General features: G+C 29.5%; 1 protein-coding gene across 2 annotated transcripts in view; it reads right to left on the bottom strand.

Moving 5' to 3' along the window:
• LOC129913817 (gelsolin) overlaps positions 1-20476 on the bottom strand; it is a 37944-nt gene that overhangs the window by 11185 nt on the left and 6283 nt on the right. For both annotated transcript variants that reach the window (XM_055992692.1, XM_055992693.1), the window contains one exon: positions 12909-13104. In XM_055992692.1, coding sequence (XP_055848667.1) covers positions 12909-13104 — 196 coding nt within the window. The remainder of the gene's footprint in view (positions 1-12908; positions 13105-20476) is intronic.

The raw sequence follows: 20476 nt of genomic DNA, 5'->3' as shown, positions 1-20476 counted from the left end.
TAATATAAAGCACGTGTAATTATTCTCGGCTGCATCAGAACAGCAGAATCCATGCCAACCGACTAGCAGCAGCAGCAGAAGCAGAGCAATCGGCTTTGTTTACTACGTGAGATAAATAATGTCTCCTCAGGGTGAGGTGTGGAATAAACGCCACCAACACTGATTGTTTTATGCGTTAAATGATGTTCGTTTTGTTGCGCAATCGGCAAGAAGAGTGTTTTCACCGAGCAGCGAGAGTGTGCATAATTTCGAAGTCAGGGTGGCATGGCAGGGCAGATGCATAATTTGGTTAAATGAATTTAATGAGTATAAGTATGGACTTTGAGGAATGTTTGAGTTTTATATTTTTAAAATTAAGTTCCATCAGACGTGGGTAAAGAGTTTTATTATGAAATGAGGCCTTGTGTCATTTTTCAAAGCGCATCGTAATATGGATAAACATTTTTGAGTTTTAAGTTAAAACTAGTGATTATATTTTTAATGGACAAAACTATCTCGGAAAGGTGTTTATAAATCTATTGAACTAAGGTTATTGTTGACACAAGCGTCAACATAATGTACCCCCAGGTGAGCAAAGAAATCTCGTGGAAGAAATTATTTTCGTTAGAATCTCCTCATTTTTGCAACTGATATTTTATGGGAATAAGTGATCCTGAACTTTGCAGACAATTTGTCCTCTGAGGTTTGTTTGCACAGCCACCAGAGTCGCAAATCTAGTCCAGTTTTAAAAAATTAAATTGCAGTCACTTTGTTTCATCATATGTTTTAACAAAAAAGTTATGGTAAAAAAAAACGCAAAAAACACAAAAAAAAAGTCAACCAAAAAAAACTTTGGACTTTCGTCACCACTGTTATTATGGAACGATTTTCATCAAATAAACGGAAATCGCTTTGTTTTATCAAAACCTAGAGGAGATATTTTATGAATATCGGTCCGTTATGATAGTGGTGACGAAAGTCCAAATTTTTTGAAATAATATTTTTAGTGTTTTTTTACGTTTCTTGGCCAAAACATTTTTGTTAGATTTTGACGAAACGAAGCGATTGCTTTTCATTTTTAAAAAATCGGTAACTTATTACAATGGTGATTAAAATCCGAAGTTTTTAAGTTATTTTTCTAAGTGTTTTTTTGGGTTTTTTCTTTTTTTTTGTTATAATTTTTTTTTAAGACAAATAAAAATAAAAAAATAAATAATATCGCCCCTAGATTTTGATAAAATAAAGCGATTTTATTTTATGAAAATCGGTGCATTATTACAGTGGTGATTAAAGTCTAAAGATTTTTAAATCAATTTTTTGTGTTTTATCGTTTAAATACTAACTACCACTTAGCAGGGCCAAATTTACAATGCTGCCGAACTCTCATCTTTTTTATACAACCAAAAATTAGACTAAAATATAAAATTCTCGTAATTTTTTCAAAATTACTTTATTAAATTTTAGTAAATTATCAAAAGTTTAGAAAAGTTAATAAAGGAATTTTCAAAAATTCGCACGGATTAAAAAAAAGGTGTGTTTCAAAAAATGAAACACGTGCCAATTTTTGAAAATGTTTTAATTAAATGTTTTAACACCAATATTGTTATAGTAAATTAAAAAAAAAAAAAACCAGTTTTGATAAATGGAATCTTTTGAAAGTTGACGTTAAAGCGTGTTTCATTTCAAAAAAAAATTAATAAATAATTAGGCTCGAATTTTTGAAAATAACTTAAAAATAAGTTTTTTAAACGAAACCCGCGTCAATTTTCAAAAAACTGAATTTATAAAATATTTTGACAAATCTAGTCATAAATCTTTTTTATAATTAAATATTTCTTAGGCTCCTTTAAGCCATATTCTTTTTTGAAATCAGGGATTTTTCTCTCACTTTTTGTAGAGCAGTATTAATAGAAACAAATCAAATGAATATAACCTACAGTTTTGAAAGTTCGAAAAAAAATTCAACTAAAAAAACCCAATATCTCTATTCTTAAGCGTAACATGCATAAAAGTAAAATAATTTGCATAAAACTAAAAAATTAGGGTCAATAAATTTATTGTGTTCGCTAACCGTAAAGGTTTTACATATCCATTCATCTAATGAGTTTAATATGGTATTATAGATGAACTTTAATTAAAAATTAAAATCAAAGCTTAAATTAACACTTTTCTATCCTTTTCATGTGTAGATAGACCTGCTCTAACGAACATATACTTTTCCCCCTCAATAATATACGTTAAATCCAGCTATTTATGATTAAAAACTTATCAGCAATAACTCCTACTCCACCGCATAATTTAATAATTCGCAAAATGATAATTGTATTAAATTTTGCAATTTATTGGTGCATTTTATTAGCGCCCCATCAATTTGATATCAAAATTAAAAACTAAAAAAAAAAAAAAACAACACAAAAACTTTCAAATTTATTGCATTTAGCACATTGTAAACATAGTGACCGAGGCGAGAATAATCCATCAGATAAACCATAGGGCATAGTATATGCATTTTAGCCAATATGTAAGAGCGAAAGCCAAATATGCAATCGGAAAAGCCATAGATTTTAATAGTCCTTGTTGTCTGTTTTTCGTTTTTATAGTTCAAAATAAATGCTCACCCCTAGAATAGGCATTGTCCGTCCGGGCTATCTCGAAATTTCATACAAACATCAGGTTTAAAAGCAACGTTCGGTCCGCACACAGTGGACCAAAATACATACAAAATTGAAACCAATTTGGGTTTTACAGTTGTTTACTTTGAATCTCAAATGTTGTTTGGTTCATTCAATTTTAAAGTTCAAGTGACCTCAACTCCAAAGCGTTTCGCCCATCAGGTACGACAGTGGAGTTTTTAGGAACTAGTCAAATACATTTTGTAATTCTAAACATCTTAACATCAGTTTTGACGTTTCTAAAAAATAAATTCTAAACAATTTGTGAAAAAAATTATTTGAGTAAACCAGTTTTAAATCTGTTCAAAAAATAATCCCCAAGAATTCTACGGGCTAGACCACTAAGCCCTATATGAGCAAAGCTGTTGTAGCATTAATCATATAAAGGGTCCAGAAGAAAAACAGCAAAAGTCCATTCCAACTCATTCCGAGAAAAACGCAATTTAAAACTTTGTTCTCGATACAACTTATTACTAATTAGATCATTTTTTTATTTTTTAGCAAGGCTTAAATAAAATGAAAAAACGAAAGCTTGTATAAAACGGTAAATTTTAATTTTGAATTTTAAGGATAGGTAAAATGAAAAACAAATTGTTTGGACTACCCTAACCATTTAAAGGTGTTAAAAATAGATGTTAGCCGATTTTTCGACCTACTTGATATGCACCCAAAATTTCATAAAAAATAGGTAAAATGAAAAAAAAAATTGTTTGGAACACCCTAACCAGAGGTAACCTGATATGCACACAAAATTTCATAAAAATCGTGCCAAGCAAGTAAAAAAAAAAAATTGGACCACCTTAACCACTTGGGAGTATTAAAAAAAGAAATACTATCCGATGCACACAAAATTTCATAAAAATCGTAAAATAAAAAAAAATATAAAATTATTGGACGACTCTAACCATAACCTCACGGATAAAAAGCTCGAGATGACTTCCGTCTTAACTTAAGAGGAAAATCTTCTTATTTTTTATGATTATAAGAAGATTTTCATCTTAAATTAAGAGAATTTCCGCTTAATTTAAGACGGAAGACGGACAAAAGCAGAAATCCACTTAATTTTAGGTCTTTTTCTCTGTGTATGTTTCGATGTTTGCGGCTATATAACTGAACATTATTTTGTCAATATTTTTTTTAGTTTCATACTACAATTATTTTCATACTCCAATTTTGTAAAAATTGCCCCACTGTCCAGAACAACGACATTTGATTTCGATTTAAATGAAAAACTACAACGATTTTCATTGCAATATTTCAATGACGGGACAATTATTATTGCAGGCGTCTGGTAACTGTTGGATTACATATCCGTACCATAATGAAAGTGACGCAATTGAAATTTATTACCCGCAAAAGTGAGTGAGCCTTTAGGGTATGGTACTACTGTGTGGTATTGAGAGTTTTTTTTTTGTTTTGTGGTAAAAGCATGATAGTGGCTATAGCAGCAAGTTGTTAATGGAAATGAATTAATGCTGATGATGCCAAACTTAAAACTTCATAAGCTGATGGTTTTTTACAAAACAATTTCCATCAGTCCAAATATAATAATTTATTGACATATCTTCATATTTTTGGCCACTAATTTATAACACATGCCGCATAAGCATTCAACGTTAGCGATTAATTTTAATTCAGATTAATTACAAAAAAATAATAATAATAATAATCAGCCAAATACGCAGGAATCGCATTTTCGTTGATTTTTTTGTGTTATTAGCATATACAATAAATTACACGGTGTTACAAAAATGAGGTTTTAAAATATACGCGGGCGGAGACCTATCAGGTTTTGTAGAGCTAGTCGCACTGAATACGAAACGGTATTTGAAAATCCCCTAACACCCCCAAAATCTGGAGTTACGGGCAAAAAACGGTTTTTCGGACCTTCACCCATTGAAAAAATTCTAGCTTCGACAATTTTTTACCCATTTTTGATTTTTTTACAGTTTCTGATAGAAGATAAATATACCTTTTTAACAAGGTATAAAACATGTAACTCGGTTAAACCACTTAGAATTTATAAGATGTCAAAGTTCAAAAATTCAATTATTTTTGTCATTTGCCCAACTTCGGCATCAATTTAAAGTATATGTTTTCAAAACAACATGCTATTTAAAAAATATATTCTAAAACTATATCTATTTCCCAATTGATCGAGAAATTTTTTTTGAAAATCACTTCAAAATTGGCTTAGAAAAAAAAATTTTTCGATTTCAACCCAGATACAGAAATTCGAACTTTTAGGTATAGAACAAAAATGTTGTTTCGGCACGTAGTAGGATAAGTTGGGCGCCAGGATTTGATGAAAGGTTTTTGTAGGGGGTCTATCTCCCCCCGTTTAGGTGGGAGGGGCATTTTTCTAAAAAAAAATTATCAAAATAAAAAAAAATTATTTAAAAACAACGGCAACACTTACAGTAATAAATGATAACATTATCAAAAGGCAAAATTGTGCGTTTGATTTTAATTTTTAAATCAATATAATATTACTAATAGTTTTTGAAATAATCGATTTCAAAGTTAAAAATAGGGGAAAAAATTTTTTTAAAACTCATTTTATACTATTTTTGTCCAGACTGTGAATTTTAGTAAAAAAAATTACTTACACAGAAAACTGCCTCAATTGATTCCTTATCAAACCGTGAAAACTATATGTTTCTATGTCTTCTAGTTTTTGGGAAAATTGAAAAATTATTTTATCAGATTTTTCTTTTTTCAAAATATTTTTTGTTTGTATTTGTTTTTATTTTTCAATTTTCTCAAAAACTAGAAGACATAGAAACATATAGTTTTCACTGTTCGATTAGGAATTAATTAAGGTAGTTTTCTGTCTAAGTAATTTATTTACTAAAATTCACAGTCTGGACAAAAATGGTATAAAATGAGTTTTAAAAATTTTTTTCCCCTATTTTTAACTTTGAAATCGATTATTTCAAAAACTATTGGTTATATTATATATTTATTTAAAAATTAAAATCAAACGCACAATTTTGCCTTTCGATAATGGTATCATTTATTACTGTAAGTGTTGCCGTTGTTTTTTAATAATTTTTTTTTATTTTGATAATTTTTTTTTAGAAAAATGCCCCTCTCACCTAAACGGGGGGAGATAGACCCCCCTCCTAAAGAAAAAAAATGTTTGTATTGAGCTCTTCTACAAAAACCCTTCATCAAATCGTGGCGCCCAACTTATCCTACTACGTGCCGAAACAACATTTTTGTTCTATACCTAAAAGTTCGAGTTTCTGTATCTGGGTTGAAATCGAAAAATTTTTTTTTCTAAGCCAATTTTGAAGTGATTTTCATAAAAAAATATCTCGATCAATTGGGAAATAGATATAGTTTTAGAATATATTTTTTAAATAGCATGTTGTTTTGAAAACATATACTTTAAATTGATGCCGAAGTTGGGCAAATGACAAAAAAAATTGAATTTTTGAACTTTGACATCTTATAAATTCTAAGTGGTTTAACCGAGTTACATGTTTTATACATTGTTAAAAAGGTATATTTATCTTCTATCAGAAACTGTAAAAAAATCGGAAATGGGTAAAAAATTGTCGAAGCTAGAATTTTTTCAATGAGTGAAGGTCCAAAAAACCGTTTTTTGCCCGTAACTCCAGATTTTGGGGGTGTTAGGGGATTTTCAAATACCGTTTCGTATTCAGTGCGACTAGCTCTACAAAACCTGATAGGTCTCCGCCCGCGTATATTTTGAGTGTTACACCGTGTTATTTAGAGAATATCTTTTTTTTGGATAATTGTAGTATCCTTTAAATTGATTTAGATATGTCCGAGTCAAATTATTGGAAATTGAATTTTTAAAGAATATTTTTTTAGTTACTAACCACTGCGGCCCCACCGATTTGCGGGTATCCATTTTTGCCTGGGTTGGTGTTAAGTTTGAACCAACAAGCTTTTTCAGCCAGTTCGATTCCCTTTTTGCTTCCGGGTGCCATCTGCACCGGCTAAAAGGCCAAGGCCTCCAGTTTTGTATTCTTTCATTTCTGAGGATAATCGTAGGGTTATTGCATGCATTTGCTTGTACTAAGAGTTTAAAGGTCAACACGGAGAAAAAAAGGGCACCTTCAAATAATATGATGTTCAGGCCCACCTTAAATCCCATCCTCTTAAAACAATACGATTTCCGCTTAAAATAAGTGGAATTCTCTTAAATTCTGTTAAATTTAAGATGAACTTCATTTCGTTTTAATATGAATGTTGATTTTAAAAATCCGACAAAAATTAACATTTAATTGCAGTTTATCATACTTATTTCCAACAGTGGAAAAGGCTGATGGCAAGCACTCGCCTGTGACCCAACAGTTGTCGGATCGATCCCCAATGGCTGCCAGTTTTTTTTTCTTGTTTTTCTTTTTAATTAAAATGTTTCCACATAAAAATTAAATGATTTTCCGCTTGAATTTTGTTAATTTATCTTAAATTTGCACATTCAAGAAATTAGGAAGATCTGTTAGCTTAAATTAACACGTTATCTTGGCAAAAAAACATGCAGAATTCCGCTAAATTTGATATGGAATCCGCTTGTTTTTAGGTGGTCTTTTTTCTCCGTGTACCTTTCTTTTTAATAGTGCCAAGTTGAAAAAAGATGAAATTTTTACTAAAATTTTACGTAGATTTAAGATAAGAAATCTCTGTGGAAAATCCTTATTAATCGTTGATTTTAATAAGGTTTCTTCATAAATAAGTTCAATATAAGGCAATCGGTAAGTTTTAGGTTCATAAAAAAAAACGATGATGGAGAATGCAAAAAAAAATGGGTATGGAAATTCTGTCTGTCTGTCTGTCCGTCTGTAACTACCTCGCGAATTCTGTCTGTCTGTCTGTCCGTCTGTAAGTACCTCGAGCTACGGCCTAAACTACTAGAGCGATTTGCTTCAAACTTGGTAGTAAATAGTTTTGGCTGATTCCCTAGAGGAAAAATTGAAATTTTTTAGGATCAGAAATAACGGTACCTGTCATATAACAGAAATAGAAAAGTTAATTTATTTCAAAAACGGCTCTTACGATTTTGATTAAAATTTTTCCGTTTAGTGTTACACATAAGGGCCTTCTTTTGAAAAAAGAAAAATATTTTTGTACCGTTATTAACGGTATCTACCAGAGAACGGTTTTTTTGATTTACGAATTTTTCGTGAACGACAAATCAGATTTCAACAAAAATTTTTATGCAAAAATGTTAAAATAAACGTTATACATATAAAAATTTTATAAAATTTTATGAATTTTATTGAAACTTCGTTTTTTAGTGTAGAGTAATATTTTCTTAAAAATGGCATTCCATTTTTTTTTTTTTTCTGAAAAATGTTGAAACATTTTTAGGTATACATATAGGTACCTATAAAAAATTATTATTAAAAAAAAAATTACTAACGATTTTCGAATTTTTTTTTTCTAAAAATTCTCTTATACAGGTACAAGAAATCAAATGGCATACTTGGTTTTGTGTAAAAGATAATACAAAACGATGTTTATTTAATTTTATAAAACTAATTTTTTTCAATAAAAAGCTTTAATGTTAGAGTTACTTTTACCATAAGAGCAAGTACGTGCGACCCCAGTCGTGCATTTTATTCTCTTTGAAAAAATTATAAAATACTTAGTCGGCTTAAATCAAATGGTTATAGACACCGGCGGATCCAGGGGGGGGGGGCACGGGGGCACGTGCCCCCCCCAGAACTGGTTCATACTTAAAGCACATCAAATTATAAGAGTTGTTAAACTATATGAATAATAACAGAAAGAACTTGGGTGAAACTCTTGTCTATTTCTGGCTGAAAATGCGAATTTTATTGTTTGTTGCATCCCTTTCCCATGAAAAGCTCCACCTCACAAATAAATAAACGACTATTTGTTGAAGGGTAAACACGAATGTTTTTTCGATTAAAAAAAAAGTGAATTTTCTAAGTGTTTTTTTTTTAACTTCAAAGTGATTTTGGTGAAAAATTTTGATATGGACATCGACAACCAAGGTATGAATGGTATTCTAAAAAAAAAATTATATATATATGCAACTCTATTTTTTCATACGGAGGAATTGAAGTTCACACTTAAAAAATTTGCACTTTTTTCGTTGTTTTTTTTTAACATTAGTGTTTTTAAAATACCGCAACACTTCACAACATTGCCTATATATTATTGAACTGCTGGATATGTAGAACAAACTTGCATTTCAGAAGTTTGCAAAATATTGCACCCCGAAAATAAAGACCCCTTGAAAAAAAAAACTCCTCAAAAGCGACCCTTACTTATAGATTTTTATAAACATTATGTTATTGAGAAAATTTCTCCAGGGATACCTTTAAGGCCCCAACCCATAGAATCCGTTGCGTCCGTTCCGTCAATCCATCCATTGAAGTTGAAGGATGGGACAGAAAGGGGTGACCCATAGAATACGTCGTATGACGAATTGCTTTTTGACAGCTCACTTCAAATTCCAAGGTGTGTTCGATATTTTATCGCTGAATGTGCACTAAGGAAGTTCTGATGCAAGAAATTTTTAACTATTATTGTTGTTCTTTTTTTTAATAAAATAAAAACGACTAGATTTCCTGTAGGTACTTGCTCTTCAGTTAAAAACAATTTTTTATAACAAATTATGAGTTGTAGGTATGACTTTGGCATAGTAAAATTGAACTCAACAACAGAATGTGAGCATTTAATTGATATAATTTATTAGATATATCATTAAATGTTACTTTTATTACATTTTCTACACAAATATACAATTAAAGTTCACAATTCATAAAATCGGAGAAGAACACAGTTCTTAGTTCTGAAAATCCCCGGTGTGCACTCAGAAACAGAAAATCGAACTGATCTATTGTTGACAACCAATGTCAAAGGATACGACGGATGAAAAAGTATAAAGTTGGGCTACTTCTTCCGTCGAATCCGTCCGTCTCCGTCCGATCCGTCGCTTATGGGTCGCTTCCCATAAAAACGTGTGTATTTTATCGAGCTGTCAGTCAAAAACTTCGAAGCAACGGACGCAACGGATTCTATGGGTCGGGCCCTTTAAAAATATGTAAAAAAAAATAGTGTCCCAAATTTCAAAAGAATAGGCGCATTAGTTTTGAAGTTATGAGGGGCACCGGCTTTGAAAACATTAGTTGTGGGGAGAACGATTTAAAGTTTTGAACTCTGGACTAAAACGTTCGTAAGCGAAGTATTAAAATATCCATAACTTGGTCAATTTGGCTCCAATAGACCTACAATTTGAACACAATATTCTTGAGATATAAAAAAATTTTAGGTAATGCAAATAAAAAAAAAAAAAACAAAACTGGGTTTCCCGGGGAAAAAGTATTTTTCAGTTTTTTTTTTTTTGTTATTCTTTTAGAACTTTAATATTTATTAGAATGAATATTTAAGTATTTGACTTAAAACTACTAGGTCATCAAATAATGGTATAAATATGTCCATGATATTGCAAAATTTTATACAAAATCAATTAAAAAACGTAAACATTTTTTTTCTAAATTTTATCTACTCAATTTCTCAAGAACTATTTAATGAAACAAATTAAGTCTTTAATATAGCACAGATGCATTTTATGATTTTTTATATTTTTTTTTCTCCCGGCTAATCAGGAAGTAAGTAGGTAAGCACTTAAGTGGCTTTTACTGTAACAAGAAAATGAAAATTTTTCCTTCCGAATAACTTTTTTGTCATTTGGTACCTATTTGATGTGGAAAATGTGCCAAAATATTTTTGGCCAGGTTTTAGACCAAAATTCCGCACTGTGCGTCGTTAAAATTCGCTGCTTGTCAGTCAGTCGTCATTTTATTTCTAACTGTTATTTTTGATTTTTGTTGCCAATCCGTCCCTTGTGCCCCCCCCAGAAAAAAATCCTGGATCCGCCCCTGGTTATAGATCAAAAAGCGTTAAGCGTTAAGCGTTAAGTTAAGGTAGAACAATATTTAGTCACTTTTTGAATTTTTTATTACTTTTCATACAACAGTTTTTGCAAAATTGCCCAAAACTACTTGTTTGCGGCCTTGAGCATTGAAAACTCATGTTTCTTCCAGAGTTATCAATTTAATGTTGCATGTTCTTGTTCAACATATGAAAAACTATGATTTTTTGAATCAAAAGAAAATCATTAAATGCAAATATCTTTGAAGACTCACTGACTCATTTCATAAAAAGAAAACAAACAATACCAACAAAAATATATTTCCATTAAAACTATAGCCGATTACTTAATGAATACTATAACACTGGTCAACAAAATTTAACTTTTTTTTTGCCACAAGAACCCAAATATACTTTTCTAGTAGTTTTTGGGGTGCTGAATCCGAATCTGAAGTCAGAAAAATTTGATTGGCCTTCGTTGTTGAAATATTACCGTTAGAAAATGTCAAAAAACGTAATTTTGGCTGTTTGCGAGGTTCTGTTTTTATGTGGGGTAATTCATTATAAATAAATTTGTAATGGTTATTATAAGAACAGATATTCTTCTTTCAAAAACTGTTTAAATTTTCCAAATATCTCTTTTATTGCTCGAGATATCTTTAGTTTCATTTAATAAGTCAAAGAGAAACTAAACTTAATCTAAAGTTTAAGTCACTGGCCACAGAATTTTTGCCACAAGAACCAAAATATACTTTTCTGAAGGTTTTTGAGTTGCTGAACTCAAATCCGCAATCGGAAAAATTCTATTAGCCTCCGTTCTTGAAATATAACCTTTATAAAAAAAAACCTTTTTTGCATTTTATAACGGTAATATTTTAAGAATGAAGGCTAATAGAATTTTTCTGATTATGGATTCGAGTTCAGCAACCCAAAAACCTTCAGAAAAGTATATTTTGATTCTTGTGGCAAAAAAAAGTGTAATTTGGTTGGCCAGTGTTGTTTCTGATTCAAAGACCGCTACTTCAATTTTAAATATCTCGGGAAATAAAAGAGATATCGGAAAGATTTAAACATTTTTTGAATGAATAAAACTAGCTCTTATTGGCACCGTTACAAATTTATTCACAATTAATTACTCCACATAAAAACATAACCTCGAAAACAGCCAAAATAACGTTTTTTGACATTTTCTAACGGTAATACCCCAAAAACTACTAGAAAAGTATATTTTGGTTCTTGTGGCAAAAACCTTGTTGACCAGTGTAATCAGTCAAAATGGTTTTCCCATTAATTGCATTCATAAAATGCAGTAAAGATACACATTATTCACTTTTGATTTTTTATGATTTTATTAGCGAAATTGTTCAACCATAAAACTATACTCGCATACAAATCAACTTGAACAAATAACTAATTTTTAAATCAAATCAAGCATTCAAATTGGTCGCAAGTCTAATCAAGCGAATCACCTACATTATATACCAACAAGTATAAATATTTTTGTATGAACGCAATGTTTATGAAATAACTCAGTTTTCCAAAACAAAATATTATAACAAAATGACTCAAACAATAAACCATCTTATGAGTGCAAAATGAGAAAAAAATAGAAAATATGATAAGCTTTATTTCAATTCACACAGAATAATATTAATTCTTAAGTAAGTGCCTGAAAAATGTGTCCCTCGCATAAAAGATTTTTCAAGAATAAAAATTTATTTATCTTATAAAAAACTAGAACAACATACAGTAGCGTCTCGTTAACTCGATTCAGTTATTGAAAAAGATACAATTCGAAACACTGGTCAAAATAATTAAACTTTTATTGCCACAAGAACTGAAATATATACTTTTCTGAAGGTTTAAGATGAGCTGAACTTGAATCTGAAGTCAGAAATATTCTATTAGCATCGGTTTTTTTTTAATATTTTAGGAAATGCAAAAAAAAAAACTTTTTTTATAGCAGTATCTTAAAAGAAAAACAAATTTTAAACACAATGTTTTTTTTACAAAAATGTTTTTAATTACCTAATCTAAAAATATTAAAAAAAAAAAACTCATGTTAAAAATCAATTTTTTGAAAACGGACAAGTGAATATGTTTCAATTTTTTTTTTAATTTTGTATATACAAAAAACTATAAAAAAAAAAAAAAAAAAAAAACGATTTTAAATTTTTTGTATATGATGAATTTCACCAAAATCTGTAAAGTTGGTTTTGTACATAACAAAGTTAAAGTTGCTTCAGTTTTAAATTTAATTTAGAGAGACATTACTGTACCTATAACACGTGCATAATAAAGCGACATTAAATAGAAATTATCGCAGCGCAAGTAAATAGCCATATTTTAAAAATAAAACATTTATTAATAACTCACCTCAATTCTCCAAATTTTAAGTCCTGGTGCTTTGCCAGCATTTGCGAAGGCTGGATGCATAATTCTTCGTTGAGATGTTGATTTGTCTTGGGCACCTGATGGTAGTATGCTACCTGTTTGTACAGCACCTGCAGGACGATTTGAAACAGTACCGGCAGAACAAACTGTTGCTAATAGAAATCCACCAAGGACGATGCTAAATAAAACCAAATATTACCAGAGTTAAACAAAATAATTGTTAATTTATTTATTTATAATCGAAAATATTTAAAGACTAAAAAATGCTGTCACACAATGTTCAAATAAGACTAACACTGAAAATGAATTTTTTGGAGAAATGTCATGTTTATTTCAGCATCGATTTTTTTTTTTGTTTCGGAGGAGCTGTTTTATAAGTTAAATGACATCATCATAGGACTCATTCAAGTTGTGAGCAAACGCAAGATAAATTAAATACACGTTTGGGACTGCTTTCGTGTGGATATCTATGGCAATAGAAAACTTTGACATAAAGAATATAACCAATTCTAATTTTTATCGTACATATTTGTCTCAGTTCAGTTTAATTGGTTTGGGGATTAATTAAATACAATATTTTTGAAGCTTAATTCAGCTTTAACATCTCTTATATAAAACGTAGTTGTCAAAAATATATTATTTATAAAGAAATATATTATAAAGAAATAGTACTTAGAATCATATAAAAAAAACCGTTACAAAAATGTGTAACTATAATATGCACATTCAAATGAAATTAATGACTAATAAACTCTCTCATATTCAATATTAGATGATAATAATAATACCTATTAAGTAATATGTATTTAATGTTTACATACTCAAGTGCCAGTACTTTTCTAGTAACATGTGATAACTTTTTTTATTGTTTTTATTTCTTTAACGTAACATTTGATAAGAGTAACATTTCTATTTATGTTTGATTACGATACACAGTAGATCGCATGAATATGCAACACCCTTATATCAAAATTTATTCAATACAAAATTGAGATAAAACTGTTTGAAATAACTCAACTTCTCATCGTCATCAGTAACCTACATATATATAAGCGACTTCTGCAAATTTTTTTTTGTTAATTTGTTGCGCAAAAATAAAGTTTTGAGTTCCACTCAGTAATTTTTTATTTCAACTAAATGTTTCAGAAGTGCACTTACGGTTTGATCAGGCCAGTAGTAAAGACATTTTTAAAAAATAAATTTTGAAATGTTTCTTTTGCCAATAATTGAAGCTTTTCAAGGAAAAAAAAAGATTTAATGCAAACCCCAATTTTGTAGCTCAAACACTTTTAAAAATATACAAGGTTTTGAAAAAAAGGGAAGCTGAAAAATAAGCTTTCAAAATCCAAATAAAATGCAAAATCCTATTTTTTTTGCAGTAACGTAGGCTTGGATGAAAAGCGTAAACCTCGATTTTGTAGACCAATCAGTTTTCTTGTTATTCAAGATTCCGCTATAATAAGACAAAACCTCATAAACGGTCAAAATTTTCAAAAAAGTTTCATTTGTAAATTTTTTTCTTTTCTCGAAATCGGACATTTGAAAAAAAAAATTGTTGCTCAAGAATTAATTTTGTAGCTTCTCTCTATTTCAATTTAAATTTTAATAGTGCAATTTTTATAATACTATAAATTTCTCCATGGGCAGATACACATATGTCTTTATACCGTTACTGATTTTTTTTTACGAAAAATTTTCTTAAATTACTTTTTCTAAAAAAAAATATTTATAAAAATCCGTTTGTTGATTTTGAGGTCTCTTTTATAAATCGAAATTCAATTTTTCCGTTTTATTTTAAAATTTTAACTTTGAATGATTGGTTATAGACCAGTGCCGATGCCTTCAAAAACATTAAAAAGTACAAAAAAATCATAGTAGGATGAAACCCATTGGAAAAGGAGGGGAATATGATAAGAATGAAAGGAAAAATAAATTACGGGCAAGCCGAGTTCGGGAAGTGGGTGGGTTAAGTTTTTAGTGGTAAAAAATGGTATATCTCGATTTCCGGCAAAACTACAAATCCTATAGAAAAAAGTTGTATGGCAAAGTTGTAGGTAATAAAAAGATCTACAACTTTTGTATCAACAATTTTTTCACATAACCTCAAAATTTATGTGAAAAATTCAAAAAACCGAGTTTTTGGTTTCTTATTTTTATCTTTTTCAAAAACAAACATTTTTCTACGAAATTTGGTGAAAACTTACCTTATTATGTCTCAAATACACTGTAATTTATTTGATTTAAAATATTAATTTGTTCACCTTATTTTGACTTAATACCAAAAAAACACCCTAATTTTCAATCGAAAATTCACGTGTCAAAATATCAGCTTTTTTCAAAAAGTCGGTGGGCATTTCGTTCGTTAAAATGTCTATTTTCTGATGGTGTAAAAAAAATTGTACATTAGTATACTATAGAACATGTTCTAGTAAAATTCAAAAAATGAAAAAAGCTTGAATTCGAAAAAAAATTTTTATCATTGTTTACAATTTTGGCCTATTTATTCAAATTTACACTTTAATTACTCAAAAAACGTAAGATTTCATGTAACATTGATTAATCTTACGTTTTGTGAGTAATTAAAGTGTAAATTTGAATAAATAGGCCAAAATTGTAAACAATGATAAAAATTTTTTTCGAATTCAAGCTTTTTTCATTTTTTGAATTTTACTAGAACATGTTCTATAGTATACTAATGTACAATTTTTTTTACACCATCAGAAAATAGACATTTTAACGAACGAAATGCCCACCGACTTTTTGAAAAAAGCTGATATTTTGACACGTGAATTTTCGATTGAAAATTAGGGTGTTTTTTTGGTATTAAGTCAAAATAAGGTGAACAAATTAATATTTTAAATCAAATAAATTACAGTGTATTTGAGACATAATAAGGTAAGTTTTCACCAAATTTCGTAGAAAAATTTTTGTTTTTGAAAAAGATAAAAATAAAAAACCAAAAACTCGGTTTTTTTAATTTTTCACATAAATTTTGAGGTTATGTGAAAAAATTGTTGATACAAAAGTTGTAGACCTTTTTATTACCTACAACTTTGCCATACAACTTTTTTCTATAGGATTTGTAGTTTTGCCGGAAATCGAGATTTACCATTTTTTACCACTAAAAACTCAACCCACCCACTTCCCGAACTCGGCTCGCCCGTAATTTATTTTTCCTTTAATTTTCATCATATTCACCTCCTTTTCCAATGGGTTTCATTCTACTATGATTTTTTTTGGTTTCAAAAATTATCGACCCTGGTCTATTAATAATATTCAAGGAAAAACATTATTGACAATCCTTTTTTTTTAATTTAATTTTTCTATCGAAAGATATAATTTACTTGCTCTCAAAAGCATAGCTATAAATAATAGAGATTCGAATATAAATAAAAAAAATTAAAACAAATCATTGGATCTTATTTGATGAATATATTTTTATTCTTAATTTTTTTCAGTCTACCCAATTCTCATTCTCTAATGATTTGGCTGCACAACATACTTAACATCTTAATATTTTTTTTGAAGACAAAGGATGATTTATTTATATCAAATCTTTTATTTTTGCTTTGGAATCTGTTTTGAGAATAAATATCTTTTTTGATGGCCATCGACAAGTTCACGGTCACTATCAGGTAAAAACATTTGTATCTGTTTATAACTTTTTTACGGAACGTTAAAAAATAAAAAAGAAATGAATTCAGATGAAAATGTGATATTAATAACTAGATTTTTTTTATTGGTCTCAATCGTTTATTATTTTCTGAACAAAATGTTTCATTGGTTGAAAATCGTATTATACAAGTACCTAACTTCAGTGTTGTGCAAAATATAAATAGCATACATAACAATTACTTTTGTCTTCCTGAAAAAAAAGAATGAATAACGCTTAGAGTTCAATTCTACGAGTATATTTCTTAATTGTTTATAAAAAGAAAACTCAATGTTTTTCAATTAAAAAATAAGAGTTCATTCACTTAACACAATATTTTTGTAATTGGCAAAAATTGCATCCAACACAGTAACAAAACTTTTTTGTTATAGGTAACATAAGTTCTATTTAGGAACAAAAAAGGTTCTAAGGTGTCGTTTTCAGATTCGAATTGTTTTTTGGTACACTTATCCAAAATTTAAAATTGTCGCCCTTAACAGAAATAAAAATCAAATTAAGCCGAATAATTGTATGAGAATCGGTCATTTCAAAAACATAGTTAACATAGTTAAAACTTTGCAGGAGTCAGTAAAAAAAAAAATGATATTTGTTCGAGCTTAGATTCCAATACAATATTCTGCTCAAAGAAATTATTTACAATTAATTTTATTTGTTTATGAAATAGTGTTTTTTTACTCCTGCAATTTTTTTTACTGTGTGACCTACAGAGTTGTAAAAATCATTTTCATTCGAATGCATTCGCTTTCTATGAAAAATTAAAAAAAAAGTTATTATAAGTTGTATAAAAAATCTAAAAAAATTGTAGATTTTGCAACCAAAAATTTTTTGCAAATAACAAATTTTCTGCATTCAGAAATCCATTTTTGAATGCATTACAAAAATTTAAAGAAGCTTTCTTTCATCGATACCTCAAAAAAATATTCTCATTCAAGTTACTTTAAATAAAGATTTGAAAATATTAACCCTGACTTAACAGACACTTCCTTCATAGATTTTTTTTTCGATTTTCTTAATTGATTTAGGCTAGGCGCACACATGCGATTTTGATCGCGCGATTATTCAGTCGCAAATTAGATGACAACAATTTTAATGACTGTAGACACAATTTTCAAATTTTTAATCGCGGGAAGCATGTGTGTTCATCGGCATTGAAATCCGTGTGATCCATTTTTGCGACTATATAATCGCGCGACTAAAATCGCATGTGTGCGCCTAGCCTTGATTGAATTAAAAAAAAAATCCGGTTTTCCTATACAAAAAAAAAAATAAATTTAAAAAAAATGCACGATTGCTTCATTCTTGAACAAAGTTCTCCACTTGATTTTTCTATTTTTATTTTTATTAAAAATTGGCTGTAAATTTTTTTTCTTTTTCAAAATCTGATTTCGATTATATATAGATCTTTTTAAAAGTATTACAAAATTGCTTGAAATTGGACAAATCGTTGCAAAAATACCGTTAGTGTGTTTTGATTTTTGGAAAAAAAAAATTTTAACTACATACATATCTATGAAATTTAAAGGGAATCGAACCATCCATTTAAGGCTGCAGCTCTTTTTACAACAGACATACAAAATTGTAGATTCTAAAGAAATATAGAAATACAAACTATTTTTTTCTGGTTTTAAAGAAATATAGAAGACACACTAAAAGAGAAACTGTAGTTTTCATATGAAAAAATATTTTAAAGCATATCATTCAAAGTGGAGCTTTGTTCTGAAAATTGTAGTCTTCTAATCATCAAGTTCGTTTTTTTTTTCCTGCTATTTGACGCAAAAAGTATTATAGCTATAAAACAAGATTCTTCTTCCATTGTTTGATCCAAATCAAAAAGATAGAAACAGATACTCTTCTCTTAAGAACATCAGAAATAAATGTGGTATGGCATGGCATATGCACTCGAAAGATAAAAAGATATTTCTAAGCAAATTGAACAATGCATATTCAAACTCAAACGTTTATTAAGTAATATCAACTCTTTGAGGCATATGCATAAAAAAAAGTAATTACTAGTAGTAAAAGGTTTATAGTAAATACTAGTAGTACTAGTAGAAGCTGAAACTAATAGTATTTACTACATTCGGTATGCATAAACCTTAGTTTCTACTAGCTAGTATAAACTAGTAGTAAATACTGGATTCATCCCAGTAAATACTACTAGTTCATCTGAAAGTAATAGTATATACTAGATACCTACTTAAATGCTGTTGCTTTTTTTTTTGTTCTATATTTTTAACGTTCTATAATTTCTTTCTTTTGTAACCAATTTTTTGTATTACAATTTGTTGATAATAGCCCCGTTCCATTGGAGGTGGTAGTTTACTCATGAGTAGGTCTAGTACTAGAATTAACACTTGATCTTCTACTCGAGGAGATAGAAATGTGTAGTTTTTGTACTAGATTTCTACTCACGAGTAAACTACCACCTCCAATGGAACGGGGCTAATAACAACTGGTGTTTAAGGCGGTTAAGTTTTATACGCTTAGAACAAATGCCTAAAAAAGCATTTTAATTTTAGTACACATAATTTACTTCACTATTTCAAATCTACTTTGCTATTTTTACTTTGCATTACTTTGACTGTTTTAATCATAATTGTATACTTTTTTTTTGTTTCGTTTAATTTTCAACTTGAGAAAATTTATTTTCCTTATTCAATAAAAAAAATCAAATATACCTACAACATCGAGTGAATATATGTACTTAAAATTAATTTTCAACACAATTTAAGAGTTTAAAAGTGAGTGTTCGAAGTTAAAAAAATGGCAAAAGTAGAAGTAGAGTTTGTTAAAATACTAGAAAAGTATGCCGTACTTATTAACAAATCTCAACAGCCTCATATAAAAAAAAGCAAAGGCGCAAGCCTTAAAATTGTTTATTCCTGAGTTTCATGCCAACACTGGTATTTTAATAACAGGAGACCAACTAAAGAAGAGGATAAATAACATTTAACATGAGAAAGTTTTTACTAGTAAATGTTCAAGTTGGTATTTAGAAACTTGAAAAATTACCAGTAAATACTAGAAAGTAAAAGTTCGTACTAGTTTTTTATGCATATCAAAACCAGTATTCAGGGCCGGTTTTAGGGGGGGGGCAGCCTGGGCCGTTGCCCAGAGGCGCAAGCACTGAGGGGCGCCGCAGGCGCCCCGAACTTTTACAAAAGTTTTATAAATAACGAAGTCTATCCAATCGATGTTTTATTTATTTTTACTTTCACAAAGGCGCCCCAATTTTTTTCTATTTTACTTTTTCAACGGCGCTCGTATTGTTTCTTTTAAACTTTTTGAAGAATGAAGGCGCCCCCCAGTTTTGAGTTAATTTGTTTGGCTTCCGGAAGGACAATGGTGTCCAAAATCTTCGTTCATCTTTGAAGAACAAGGCACCCCAATTTCTTTTGAAAGACTAAAGCAATCTTAATATTCCTCCAACCAATTTAATTTTTGCAAAGGCGTCCCTATATATAAAACACTAAATCATAGCTCATAATATCCAGGCTGTAATAATGAATAAAGAAACAGAAGTTAGACAGACAGAAACCCGAAATTAAAAGTCCAGGAAGCCCAAAATCCAGAATACCCTAAATTCCGAAAACCCAAAAACCCGAAACCCCAAAATCCCGAAAACCCAGAATCCGAAAATCCCGAAAAACCAAAATCCCGAAAACCCAAAATCCAGAAAGGCCAAAAATTGACAGCTTCTCCATTTCTCCTAAAAAACTACGTTTGTGTGTGAGAATAAAAGAATAGATCTGTTCGTTGTTCCCTCCTCCAGGGCACTCAAGTCATGTCAATTAACTGTCAAAAAAATCAGAGTTTCTCGGGTTTTCACTTTACATCGAACGCCTTTAGTTTCATCAGCGAACATCGAACACAGAGG

This window comes from Episyrphus balteatus, chromosome 3 (assembly GCF_945859705.1).
Source record: "Episyrphus balteatus chromosome 3, idEpiBalt1.1, whole genome shotgun sequence".
Taxonomy (NCBI): domain Eukaryota; kingdom Metazoa; phylum Arthropoda; class Insecta; order Diptera; family Syrphidae; genus Episyrphus; species Episyrphus balteatus.
Note: the sequence above shows the minus strand (reverse complement) of the source record. Positions and strands in the feature narration are given on the sequence as shown.